This window comes from Girardinichthys multiradiatus, chromosome 12 (assembly GCF_021462225.1).
Source record: "Girardinichthys multiradiatus isolate DD_20200921_A chromosome 12, DD_fGirMul_XY1, whole genome shotgun sequence".
In the NCBI taxonomy this organism is placed as follows: domain Eukaryota; kingdom Metazoa; phylum Chordata; class Actinopteri; order Cyprinodontiformes; family Goodeidae; genus Girardinichthys; species Girardinichthys multiradiatus.
This window is the reverse complement of record NC_061805.1, coordinates 25,559,334-25,572,476: the sequence shown is the minus strand read 5'-3', so window position 1 is coordinate 25,572,476 and position 13,143 is coordinate 25,559,334. Positions and strand designations below refer to the sequence as shown.

The window sequence follows — 13,143 nt, the reverse complement described above, 5'->3', positions numbered from 1 at the left end:
AAGAAGATGGCCAACACAGAAGTCAAGAGAGCAATTGAGACTGCCAAGAGGAAGTACAGAAGCAACGTGGAGGAGGAATTCACTCAAGAGGACCTCTGCTTAGCTTTGGGTCTATGGCTGCTTTTAACATTGCCACCACTTACTCCATTAGCAGTTCTGATAACAGCCCATCATCACTCCCTGATGATCTCAACAATTTCTTCATCAGAAGTGAGTAAAGTTGACAATTGTGCACAGGTGGATGACATTAAACCCACCCTCAAGCCTAGCACCCCCTCCCTTGATTTTGTACAACCAACATAGTAAAAGCCCTAAAGCAGACCGAGACGCAGAGTGTGCCAGGAGTTGACAACTGTGTCCTTAACACTGTGCAAATCAGCTTGGAATTGTATTTATTCCAGCACCTCTTCCAAACTTCAGTGAGCTCTGATATCGTTCCTGACCAGTGAAAGCTATTCTAGTCAATGCCGTAATTCACACTGGCTCCAAGTTGCTGCTGTATGACTTCTCCTTGGTTGTCCATCTGAGATATGGATCAAGTCTATTTTTGACAGATGATGGAGCACAAAGCCATGAATTTGAATGGGGGTGAAATTCATGAATGATTGAGCTGTCGACAAATGCATGAATGCATCCTAAAGGCAAAAACGCCTCCAGTGCGAATTGCTGCATGGCACAATTTGTGATGGATGACGGACCAGACACAGAATGTATTCAGTGTGAACTAGGGGTCACCGCTACCTAGTGGAGTTTGCTGATGACACAGTCCTCGTGTCTCTCCTTAGCAGCGATGACCGTCTTCTTGGACCAGCTCTACAGCAGTTCATCTGGTTGTGTGATGAGTTCTGGCTGGAGTTAAAGTCAACAAAAACCAAGGAGCTGATAGTGACCTTCTTCAACTGGCAAAGGGAGCTGGCTGTACTGACCATTACTACCATTAACGGGTCACCGGTGGAGACCGTTGAAGAGTACAGGTACCTAGGAACCATCTTTGATGCACGACTGAAGTTTTCCTCCAACACAGCGGTGATTCTGAATAATTGCATCAGATGTACCCCTTCGGAAATTAAACTCCTATTCTGTGAGCAGAAACATTTGGTTATCATTCTACTACACTTTCATTAAAAATGTAATTGCCTATTCCATAAACTGTTGGTTTCAAGCCCTCACACCACAGGACGGAAACCATCTTCACAGCATTGTGAAGACGTGCCCAGGCTTCTGCCTTGCTCACTCTTGACTGTTGTCTATGAACAGCAGCTCTGCAGCATCACCAGGCGACCTCTTCAGGACCTCTCATGCCCTTTTGCCCCTCTTCAAACTGTTACAGCAGGTTCCACTGCCCTGCCTCCAATACTCAAAAGTAGGAGGGGAACCTTTGGCCCTCATGTGGTCCTGCTCCTTAACTCTGACACCTCATTCTCCTTCACCAACAGTTTACGCTGCCTTACTGACTAATTTAAGTTGCATATAACTCATTCTACTATGCTATGTTAACTCACTGTTGCTGCCCTTACCTTAACCTTGTGCGATCTACTACTGCAACTGCTTTCCCCCCCATCCCCTCACCAGTCTTTCTTTTTTATTGTTACTTTTTTTAAAGTATTTGTAATGCTTTTGTAATGCTATACTGCACCTTGAATTGCGCCGCAGGGATGATTTAAGTTTTCTGATTCTGAAGGTACATACTTGTCTTAAGGTTATGAACAATTATCTTTTGCTACACAGGGTAGCAATCCTTTAAAAATACTTTTTCTAAATGGGTGCTAAATTACCTATTATCTAATGGTTTAGCACTAATTAATTTAACGTTAATATTGTTCTTTTATTGGTTATAACTTGCTGATCTTTATTCAGCTGAACCGTATACTTGCAAGAACGGTTGCCGTGATATTGAGATTGGTATTGTGAATCGTGTATTTCATTACCATCAGTATCGAAATAAAAAGTTTGGTTTATTTCTCAATGTTATACGAAAGAAATGTTTCTTTATACCAATATGGTTTTGACTTGTACCTCCACAGGAAATAATTCCCTAAAAAAAATTTGTGATTTCTACTTACCCACATATCATCCCAAACGTCATTAAAATCCAAATGCCCAGGAAATGAGCTGCAACTTACCTCCTGCAGTTGTGCCCCAGTGTTTTAGTTTTCCTAAATAGTCAAAGCTAATGGACCTGCACTGTTTTATAGGGTCATCAAATTAACATATAATGTCCAAACAACCCTGGCTGGTTAAAGCAAGTGGTTTGTTGCTAAATTAAAGACTTTGAGTACAAAAAGCTTTTCTTTCTGACAGCTATGTTTTTTAAAACTAGGAGTAGCTGCACATACTTTGCAGCATATTCTCCTCATTGTTTTGTGGCAGCACGTGGTGGGGTGTATAAATCCATTCCTCTGATATGCTCTGCTCAGATGAATTGCCAGGAACTAAAGTTAAACTGAAGTACACAAAGCACAGGAAAGCTTTGAAGCATCCTGTCTGCATCCATGCCATGCTGTCACTGTTTGGCATTGATTCTTGCATCTTTTTGTTCTTTCAGGGCCTTGGGGCAGAGAGTAAGAACCTTTACCCTTTCCTTCTTCCTGTCATCCAGCTGAGCACCGACGTTTCTCAGCCACCACACGTCTATTTGCTAGAAGACGGACTGGAGCTTTGGTATGGATAGACATGCAGTACTCAAACATTTATGAGTTCAGAAAAAACAAATTCCTTGAGGCAGACATTTATGAAGCACTTAGTAATCTCATTTCATCCCTTACACACATGCCTACGCATGAATACCGAGGCTGTGGCTGTCTTTATTTCTGCCTCCCTTCTCTGTTGTGCCTTTCGATGATGAGTCTTTTTAGTCTTATCATTTGTCAGCCTCATTTACTAACTGATGTTTTCTATCCCGTTTAGAGGCCAGATGCAAACAGTTCACAGATAAGTGTTGCTTAATGAGCTCACTGTTACATCTTTTGAATTGGCCTTTTCACAGGCAGAGATGCCCGATGGTCACTGAATATGTTGAATGGTCTTGTCGCCCACAATCTTCCTTTTATGCCTTTGTTTTGAGAACAAGTAATTTCAAAGCCACTTCAGGAATCTTTGACGGAGGAGTGCATTTTGTTTTGCAAATGAACACAAAACTTTCTTTCATTTTCTAAAACATTTACCCTCTCATTTTGTCTTTGTACCAACCCTATATCTTTCTCCTGTTTTTTTCCTGTCTGATGACCAGCACTGCCCTGTATATGTTTACAAAGTCAATGTCATTTTCTCTTGCTTTTATCTTTCATGCGCTTTTATTTCTCTGTCTGTGTCCTTCTCGGTGTCTCTCATGTTTGTTTACTGTGAATAGTAGAACTGTTATTTCAGATTTTCCTACAACCAATTGTTGTTTAAAAAGTCAGAATCTGTTCATTTATGGTAAACCATTGCACTGCAGTTGTACAGTTTTCAAAATATTAGCAGTGCAACATAACTAACCAGATCGGTCACTTGTTTTGAGAGAAATTACTTATTTGCGACAAATATTTTATTAGTAGGTTTAGTAAGGTAGACAAAAAACAACAGTCATGACCTGCATGCTGCTGATTCTGTATTATGTGGCATACTTTGATTAAAAAATTTACTGGAGAAGAGAAAATGTAGAAAGTGCAGAAAATGATTGGCTGCTCAGCTAAAATTATCTCAAATGCTTTAAAACGTAAACCAAAGACTTCGCATTTAGATGGCCTGAAAAATGGCAGATGGATCAGCCTCAGGGTGGCCAAAGAAGATGTGTCGATCTGTTTTTCATACTACTATCTTAGGCATATTTATCCCATACTAGGAATTATGGATCAGAATAAAATCATAAAATACTTGAAGAAGACACATTGCCTTATAATGAAAAGGAAAAGCCCTTGGAATGGGTGTTTCAACAAAACAACCATAAATACACCAGTAACGGAGCAGTGTAAAGGCTCCAGTCCAACAACATTAGTGACCAGCCTGATACCCATTAGGAATTGTTAAGGATCATTTTAGATTGGCTTTTTTTTTTACTGTGAGTTCAACTAATTTGCAAAGAAGATTTTGCAAATTAGTTGAAAATCATACCAAGTTGCAATAAATAATAGAGTTGACACAGAGTCAGAAAGTTACTGAGAGGCCACTATTTAATCTGTTCATGACTTAAAAATATGATCAAATAGCATGCTAAAATTTACTAACTATAAAAGCTAGCATAAACTTTAGCTAATAAAAACTTTTTATCATATGGATTAGGTCCTAACAGTGGGAACTGATATGGAAGTAGATTTGGTTATTTTGACTTTACAGTATAAATGACTCCATAAATCCTTGTTCTGGCACATGGAATGCAGCAATATCCAAAACATACAATGATTCCTATCATGCATCCCAACGAGGTTCAAATGGAAATAATTACTGCTGCATACCTGACAAATTGTCTTTCCAACCAGCTTGTTATCAGATTTTCTATGCCAGAGTTTTCAGCCAATTCTTCATTTGATGATTCCAACTTACTCAATACTTTTATAACAGAACCATCAGGTAGGGCATTGTTAGGTATTTCAGTTTGTTTGAGAGCTAAATGGGTCCCCTTCTGATGGAATACCAGTATAGGCCTCTGGTAAGTCTGTTCCCATATATAACAAGCAATTACCTTTAGTAAGAGTTTTGGCAGTGTAATTTGCAAATTGATACCATGCATTGTTTTTCAGTGAGCTTGTATCCCATTTTACAATAAAGGAATAATCTTTGTTAACTATAGACAGTTTGGTATGATTTTGGGCCGTGTTATTCTCTGCAACCTCAAAGCAAATGATTATTGTACTGAAATAATATACTAAAAATAAGATCCTAAACTTCTAGATGCCAAATCAGTCCTAACCTCTTGCAATAAATACCTTATCTCACTAAGAGCAGAGATGACTTGCTATTTCTTACAACACCCCATTGAGAGCAGTATTGACACAGTCAGAAAGACACTGAGAGGCCACTATTAAATCTATTCACAACTTGGAAAATATGATCAAAAGTAAATGGCATGCTCCAACTTACTAACTAAAAAAGCTAGCATAAACTTTAGCTAATGAAAACGTTTTACCCTAAGAGAACCCGGTATGAAACAATAGGAAACATGTGGTTTGGCGAAACTAAGACAGGCAGAGTTTGATTACCTGCTTACAGGTACCAGAAGTTGGTCGACTCAATGCAACAGAAAGGTGAAGCAGTTCTCAGAAGCAGTGGCTTTCATTGAGCAGAATTGCATTCCCTCTCCTATTTTTATCCTTTTTTGTCTTTTTACCTCCTTCACTATGTGTTATGTTTTTCTGCCTTCATAATATGGTCCCATTCTACTTTCTGTAATTTGTCCTGTTGCATTTTCCTACCTCTTCTCTTTTTTTCACTTCTAATCTCTGTCTTCTGTGCTTCTTTCTCACATCATCAACCTATTTTGTGTTTGAACATTTCTTATCTTCTTTGTTCCTCCATCTATCCCTTTACTTCTTCTTAATGTGTGTTCTTCCCATGTCCTCCCTCTCATTGTGTAGGTTGGTGACGTTGGAGAACAGCCCAGCCATCACCCCGGAGCTGCTCAGAATCTTCCAGAACATGTCAGCTTTGCTGGGTGAGCTTACAGAAGATTTTTCTTTTCTGATCTATCCTATGTTATGTTTTTTTTTTTCTTCTTCAGAATATTATGCATTAACATAAATGAACTCAACTGAGTGGGATAAAATATAACAATAGTAGCAATTATGCAACTAAATGGTTTTTTTGGGGGGGGGGGGGGGGGGGGGGGGGGGGGAGTAATATAATTAGGTCAAATCAAATATTTTCCTAAACTGTATAAAAAGACACATAACCTATAATCTCCCACAGTCTGGCATTAAATCTACTCTGTCCTTTTATATTTTAGGTCAGTTGACAAAATAATTTGTTTGCCAAATGCCAGAATAATGATCCAGGATCATTTTTGAATGTTCTTCTAATTCAGGAGTTCACATACATTTATTCAGTAACTGGTTGCATTACCTTTAAACTGTATGGCACCAGTCACACTTTTTGAGAAATCTTCTACCAGGTTCTTACAATAGTTTGCTAGAATTTTGTCCCAATTCGTCTGACCGAACTTGTACTATTGATTCTAGTTTGTAGGCCTGATTTCACACAGACTTTTTCAGCTCTGTTTTCTGTATTTCCTATAGGCTCAAATAAGGGCTTTTTCATGGCCATTCCAAAACATTGACTGTGTCGTCCCTAAGCCTTTTTGTCACTAATTTAGCTGTATACTTAGGGTCCTTGTTCATTTGGAAGATCTGTTTCCACCCCAACTTTAACTTCTTGACTGTCTTTAGTTGTTGCTTCAATTTTTGCACATAATACCCTGTCCTCATAATGTCATTTATTTTCTGAGGTGCACCAGTCCCTCCTGCAGCAAAATACCCCTACAACATGATGCTGTCATCCCTGTACTTCACCATTGGGATGGTGTTCTCAGGCTTGCAATCTTCTCCCTTTTCCCTTCAAATATAAAAATGGTCAACTGTAATCTGGCATTTATGTTGCTTTTGGAGTTATGGCTTCTTGGGAGTGGGATCGCAGCCCATTTCTATACCGGACAGGTTTAACTGTGGATAATGACGTGCTCCTACCAGCTTTTACTCATCATTTTCTCAAGGTCTTTTGCTTTTGTTATGGAATTGATGCATTTTGCACAAAAACACATTCATCTCTGACACAGCACCTGTCTCTTTCTTGATCACTATGATGGTTGGACAGTCATGTACTCTTTTCTACTTGCATATATTGCATATATTGTTTGAACAGATGAACGTGGCACCTTAAGGCATCTGGAAATTGTACCTTAGCATCTGGGTCGATTTAGATTTGTGTCAAGTATTGGGATTGAGGGCAGTGAACGATCCATCCAACAGGCCAAATGCATTATTGAACTGCAGAATTTGCATGCACAGCAGCCAATGTGTAATATCCGACCTAATTTTGTATTAAGGGAGTCCTTATATATTATATACATATTGATATTGCAATCACAATAGTGATTTGATATATTTTGCTGCTCATGTCACACAAGGAAGACATATTTCAGGTGCACCTCAACAATAGATCCTCAAGTGGACCTAAAAATAACTCAAATCCTGTGAATTAACCAATCAGAAGCCAACCGAGCCATTGCAAAATTATCTGGGCTTTCCTTAATCGTTTAGAAATGCAGTTATCTGGCTGTATATAGACTTTTGATTTTGGATAAAGTTTTAATAATTCCCTTGCAAAATGATCCTGGCATTTAGTAAATACATAATAATTTTGTTAAGTTTATCTTATCTAAAGCTGTTATGGCTTGCGAGATAGAGGACCCCGGAATGCAGACTAGCAGGCAGCATGACGGTAAGTGCAAAACTATTTAATAAAAAACAAAACAAAAAACTCACTCTCAGAAGAGGCAGGAACAAAGCAATAAACGGACAGGCAGGACAGGCTTGGCATGATCCACCAAACAAGAAATGAGCATGATCTGAGAATGTTTCCGCGAGGAATAAACAGGACAGGTGTGTATATATGGAGTGTGACCAGGTGAAACAAGAAGACAGATTAACTAGGTGCAGGTGAACCGGATAACCTTAATTGACAGAAGAACAAACGTGGCTGGAGCAAAACAGAGACTCTTGAACACAAACTAACAGAAACTAGAAAAACATGAAACAAAAGCATAACCAGATCCAAAAACCAAACTTGACAAAACATGAACAAGACGACAAAACTAAAGCATGACCAGAAAAACAAACAGAAACACGATTAAAAAATCTAACAATAATAATAATAATAATAATAATAAACAGAAGAACGATTCAAAACCTTAACTGTGAAAAACATAAAGAAAAAACCTGAAACCAAAAACCAAACAAACCCAAATCATAACAAAAACAGAAAGTTTACTCTGATTTTAATGTTTGACAGAGTGAAAAAAAGGGCAGTGTCCTTTCAAGCAGTGTATGTAAATATCTGGTTTCAACAGTTTGTTGTTAAGGAGTAATGTTTTTTTTCTTTGTACTTCAAAACTGAAATACTGGACTTCTTTATTAAAAATAGTCTTAATGAAGAATGCTGCAGACAAACAAAAAATCACAACCATCAAAATTTGTTCTAACGTGTTTACAGTACAGCCCTTGAGGTAAGCTCAAGAAATCTATTGTCATAAACCTAATTATATAATTTTATTTCTTTGGCGATTTTCTGCTTTTGAAGATCACAGCACTGCCTTAAGGCATCTAAGCTACTACTATTGGTCTGTAGGCAGCTATGAGTGATTGCAGATTGAATTGAGCTGGGTGGATGATTTATCACAAGCTTAGATCACCAGGACACCTCACATGTTGTATAAGTGTGTGTCTGGCCTTCTGTGTTATAAGGGACATTAATTTAGTATCAGATCAACGGGTCAGACTTATACAACGACTTTTGTGGTCTTATTGGCTTTGCCGGAGCATTTGATTACTTGCTGTATGGACTGCATGGACTCCATAGGGCACAGAGTGCCAAAGGGCTATGGATCGGAGCAATAGTGGAGGATGGATTTGAAGAGGATCAAGGAAAAGAGGAGGTTGATGGAACATAACCAGAAGGCGGTAGATGAAAATGAATTTAAGTGGCGATGGTTTTAAAAACCATGAAGAAATAAAAGACAGGTTACATGTAGGGCTTGGACATGGAAGACTGGAAAGATAAGTGAGGCCCTTATCTTCTGCCTAACAGAAACCATTTCATTTTGATTGATTTATTTTCTGCAAAGCATCACATCTTTAACTCAGATTAAAATGTCGAAACGAAAAGGAAGAGAATTATACAGTGTGTACTGTATAAGGGAGGACAGAAACAACTATAACTGAGGGGTCTTTGCTGAAGGTGTGTACAATTCATTGTAAGCTGTTCAGGAAGGAAATAAAAGGATCAACTATTTATACTTGAAAGAAAGGCAGACTGTAAGAAAAATAAAAGAAGACAGACAGCATTAATATATTTCTCAAACACTGAGAAGCTGAGGCCTAATTGGCTGTATCTAAATGAGTAATGAAGATATTTAAAAGATTCAATGAACACTAATCAGATGCCACATTAGTCTTTTACATGTTTCTGATGATGAAGTGAGAGTTGTTGACCTTAAACTGGAGATTAAATGTTTTGCAATAAAAGATGAAGATGGCAGGAGATTTTGATTTAGGCGCACATTTCTAAATGAATGAATATATTACTCCAAGGCCACTTTTACAGTTTTTTATGTGCTTCACAGTCCAAATTTACCGTTTTACACGCCAGTGTATTATTCTGATCATGACCTTACATTCGCCTTTAACCAAATCAGTTTAGTTTATGCTATTACTTTCATGAGAGAATCCAAATGATCAAGTTCCTACTAAAACTTAAAGCTTTGCAACAGGGTTGTGTCCTAAATCTGCAGCTATAGGCAATGTGACTAGAGCCGAGAGTGTTGGCTCTTGTTTACTGACTGGCACCACTGATGTTTATATTGCCTTGTGATGTAGATATTTGCCTTACTCAGCCATTTTACTAAAGCTAATCACAATCACTTCTTCTGTCTTCACAACAGGGACCCAATGTGTTCAGTCTTGTTAGGAAGGAGACAGTTTGAGGAAGCTGTGTATAACATCCGCATTTAAATACAGATTTTCACTCATTTGTTTGACCCCATTGTCTAGATGCACCTTGAAGTTGGCTGTTAACTGGAATCAGACAATTGTTTCGCTTGACAGGTCTTGACCAGTGACCTGCTTGTTGCAAACTCAAATTTGATCTTGTTTCAATCTGTTAAGGTGCCATGCATAAATGCTACTATGTTGCACAGTTGTCGTCATACTGAGGGAAGAAAACGCTTAAGATAACTATTCTTGATTATTAGTGAATGGTTTAAAAAGAGGTTCAAAGGAGGGAGATGCAAAGATGCTTTCAAGAGAAATTTGTTTTGTTCCTACAAAAAGGTGAGGCATGCCTTCCTTTTATTCGGGCTGCGAGGAAGAGAAAGACTTTCACCAGATAACAGAAAAGCTGAAAGTATTACAGCACAGTTTTATCTAGCTTTCAATGACAATCATGCAAGTTGCAGGATTTTGAAAAGCTAGCAACCCTCTGAAAATATCAGACTTTATGTAGGCATCTACATCCTCTAGAACATACACACAGACTGATGTTTTAGCAATGCTAACCACTAGGAGCTGAATTTAAAAATTGTTTTTTCTCAGGCACTCAAAAATCTTATAATTTGCAATTTTTTTTATTTTTTTTTTACCAATAATAATACTTTAATACTATTTAATAATCACTTTTTTTTCTGAATTCCACCATTTACAAACTAAATGCATTCTGTCATCTATAAAGTTTCTGTATTCACATAGTTCATTAATAACATTTCAACAATTTAGTAGAAAAACAACCCAGACAACAGCTATATCAGCTGCCATTTGCATTTGCTGTTTTTCTTTTTTTTTTTACCATGTCCTGTCCGGCAGAGTATTGCTCAGAATTGTTGCCTGAGTGCCAAGAAATTGCCCAACAGATTTACTTTCACAGGCGGAGCATCACAGCTAATGCTTTAAAGCTCTGCTTGATATTTATAAAATAAACTTTATTAGAAAAACTTCTTTGGGAATATTTCAATTGTTACGGACACGGAGACTGAAATGAGAAGGAAAACAGAAGCGTGAAAAAGAGAGAGATGGGGAAAAAGGGGAGAAAAGAAGGAAAGAGTGGAGGAGAGAAATAAGGATGAAGAGAATAAAAGATTACACCCTGCTTGCTTATACACCTGCAGCTGTTTTTTTTAATTTATTTTTTTTAACAAAATAGCACACGGTATTTATGAATGTAAAATGTACTTAGTGAGAGGTGCAGCCCAATATAAAACATCTGTCAACACCTGAAGCTTAACACCTGTGAGTATGAGTGTGGACGCGCTTTGTATACAAGGTTTCTCCACAAAAATATGCAATAGGGGTTTGAGGACCCACTGACCTGCCCCGTGGTCCCCGGGCGGACACTGAGGAGATCCGAGCCACAGACATCCAAAGGCCCCCCAAAGCACAGGAACCCCAGGAGAACCACCGCCGGGACTACCACAACCCCCCCAGAGAAGAGCAGTGGAGAGTCCCAGGGGAGCCACCCAGCAGCGACAATGCACAAGCCCCAGGGAGCCACACCGACGAGCCCACAGGCCCCGCCGGCAACCGTCCACGCCCGAGCAGATCCAGCCATGGACCCAGAGACGCAAGACGCCGGGACACACCACCACCCAAGCAGAGTCCCGACAGAGCCCAGGGGGCCAGGCCCTGGCAAGCAGCCACAGGGAGTGAGCCAGCACACACCAACGCACCCAGCCCCAGACACCGAGAACCCCAAGTACACCAGCGGGCAGAGACTCCAACCACCAGCAGGTAGTGTGGCGGGGAGGAAATAGGCCCCCCATAAGATGGGGGGGCCTAAGCTGATCCAGGAGAGGGAGCAGTCCAAGACCCAACCTGTCACAAAAAAACATAACAAAAAAAAACAAAAAACAGGCACTCACATTCACAATCACCCACTCCCACCCTCATGCATACACATAAAATCACTCGCACCCAACGTAAAGACAAACAACAATGGACGTCATACACTCATTCACACTCCCCATGCATACTCTATACTCCCAAGTCCAGGCGCCGGTACCCCCTAGGGACAACCAGCCCTCGGTCTCAGGAGGTGGTCCCCTTCCCTCCTGGGGCAGAGACAGGCAGACAGCGCCAGCACCGCCCAGACCCGGGCGGGCCCGGCCCGGTCCCCGCCTTGAACCCAGTCCCCAACAACCCCCATCCACCTCCGGAGAGGGGGCTATGTACAAAAGAGGGGTCCACGTGGCCCAAACCAGCCCGCCAACCAGAGTCGCCCCAGGATGGAGCAGTCCCGACCCTCCAATGAGCTCCAATCCCAACCCCATGAGCCTCCCACCCCCAGTGAACCCCAACATGAACCTCCACACAGGGCCACCCCCAACAAGGACACCGATATTGAACACATGCCCCTGAACCCAAACGCCACGAATCCCCTCCCCCACAGGGGAACACCCTCACAGGTGAACTCCATAGCTGAGAGGTCGATGAAGCCACACCCACCCAGCACAAGCTCCACACTCAGCCTCGCTCTAAGCACCCCTGCCTCACCCCGCTCCCCCACCACACAGCGCGCCACAACTGCAAGGCATGGGCCTCGCGCAACACCACCCCCGCCCACCGGCGCAACAGGGCCTTTGCTGTTTTTCTACTATTTGCATTTGCAATAGTCAAGCAGCAGCTCAGGCAAATTGCTGCCCTCAACTGGTTAGTTTTAGAAATATATTTACCTGACACCTGGCAGGAAGATAGAAAATAAATTGTGAGGAATGTTGCTTCTTCTTATATCATAGTTCAGTTCCAATTTCCAAGGGAAATTAAAGTTTTCTAAAATTGGTATCGACACGTCACTGTTTTACAAAACCATAGATTGGAAATCTCAGAGTGCTTCGTTGTTATCCTCTAAAAGTAAGGTTTGGTATTTCAATCTGTGTGCTTTTGAAGGCTGAAGCAGTAACTGTGCCTTTGCCTTACATGACCTCTGTTATAGGTAATTGGGAGGATATTAATGACACTTTTTAAATAACTTATCAGCTTTAAGCAACTTAAATAGAAAAATGCCTCCTTATAGTTTGTCTTCTCATCCTCCTGTCAACCTATGGTAAGATTACCAGACTGTAAAAAGAAATTGAGGCATCTTCTCTAAAATGGCAGCAACAGACAAAATATTTGTCTCAGCTTAGAATAGACTATAACCAGTTATTCTCTGTGCCATGTTTGTCAACATACTATGGAAGAAAGGTATTTCTGAAGCCAGTGTGCATGTAGTGACAGTTTAATTTAAATGCTACTCCAGGGCTCCTGTTGTGAAAGACCGTTTCAATATCTACACCCACAAAATACCCAGCCTTTCATGCATAGACTTACCAATTGTCTCGTGTCACAAAGTGAGGCAGGATGCATAAACATTTGCTTTTTTCAGTACACATTTTGCCTTCCTCAAAATAAATCTTGTTGGAAAGTCAGT

The 13,143-nt window shown here is 40.2% G+C and overlaps 1 protein-coding gene across 1 annotated transcript in view; it reads left to right on the top strand.

Moving 5' to 3' along the window:
* ipo11 (importin 11) overlaps positions 1-13,143 on the top strand; it is a 178,408-nt gene that overhangs the window by 98,224 nt on the left and 67,041 nt on the right. The window contains exons 21-22 of the mRNA XM_047381873.1: positions 2,546-2,661; positions 5,553-5,629. Coding sequence (XP_047237829.1) covers positions 2,546-2,661; positions 5,553-5,629 — 193 coding nt within the window. The remainder of the gene's footprint in view (positions 1-2,545; positions 2,662-5,552; positions 5,630-13,143) is intronic.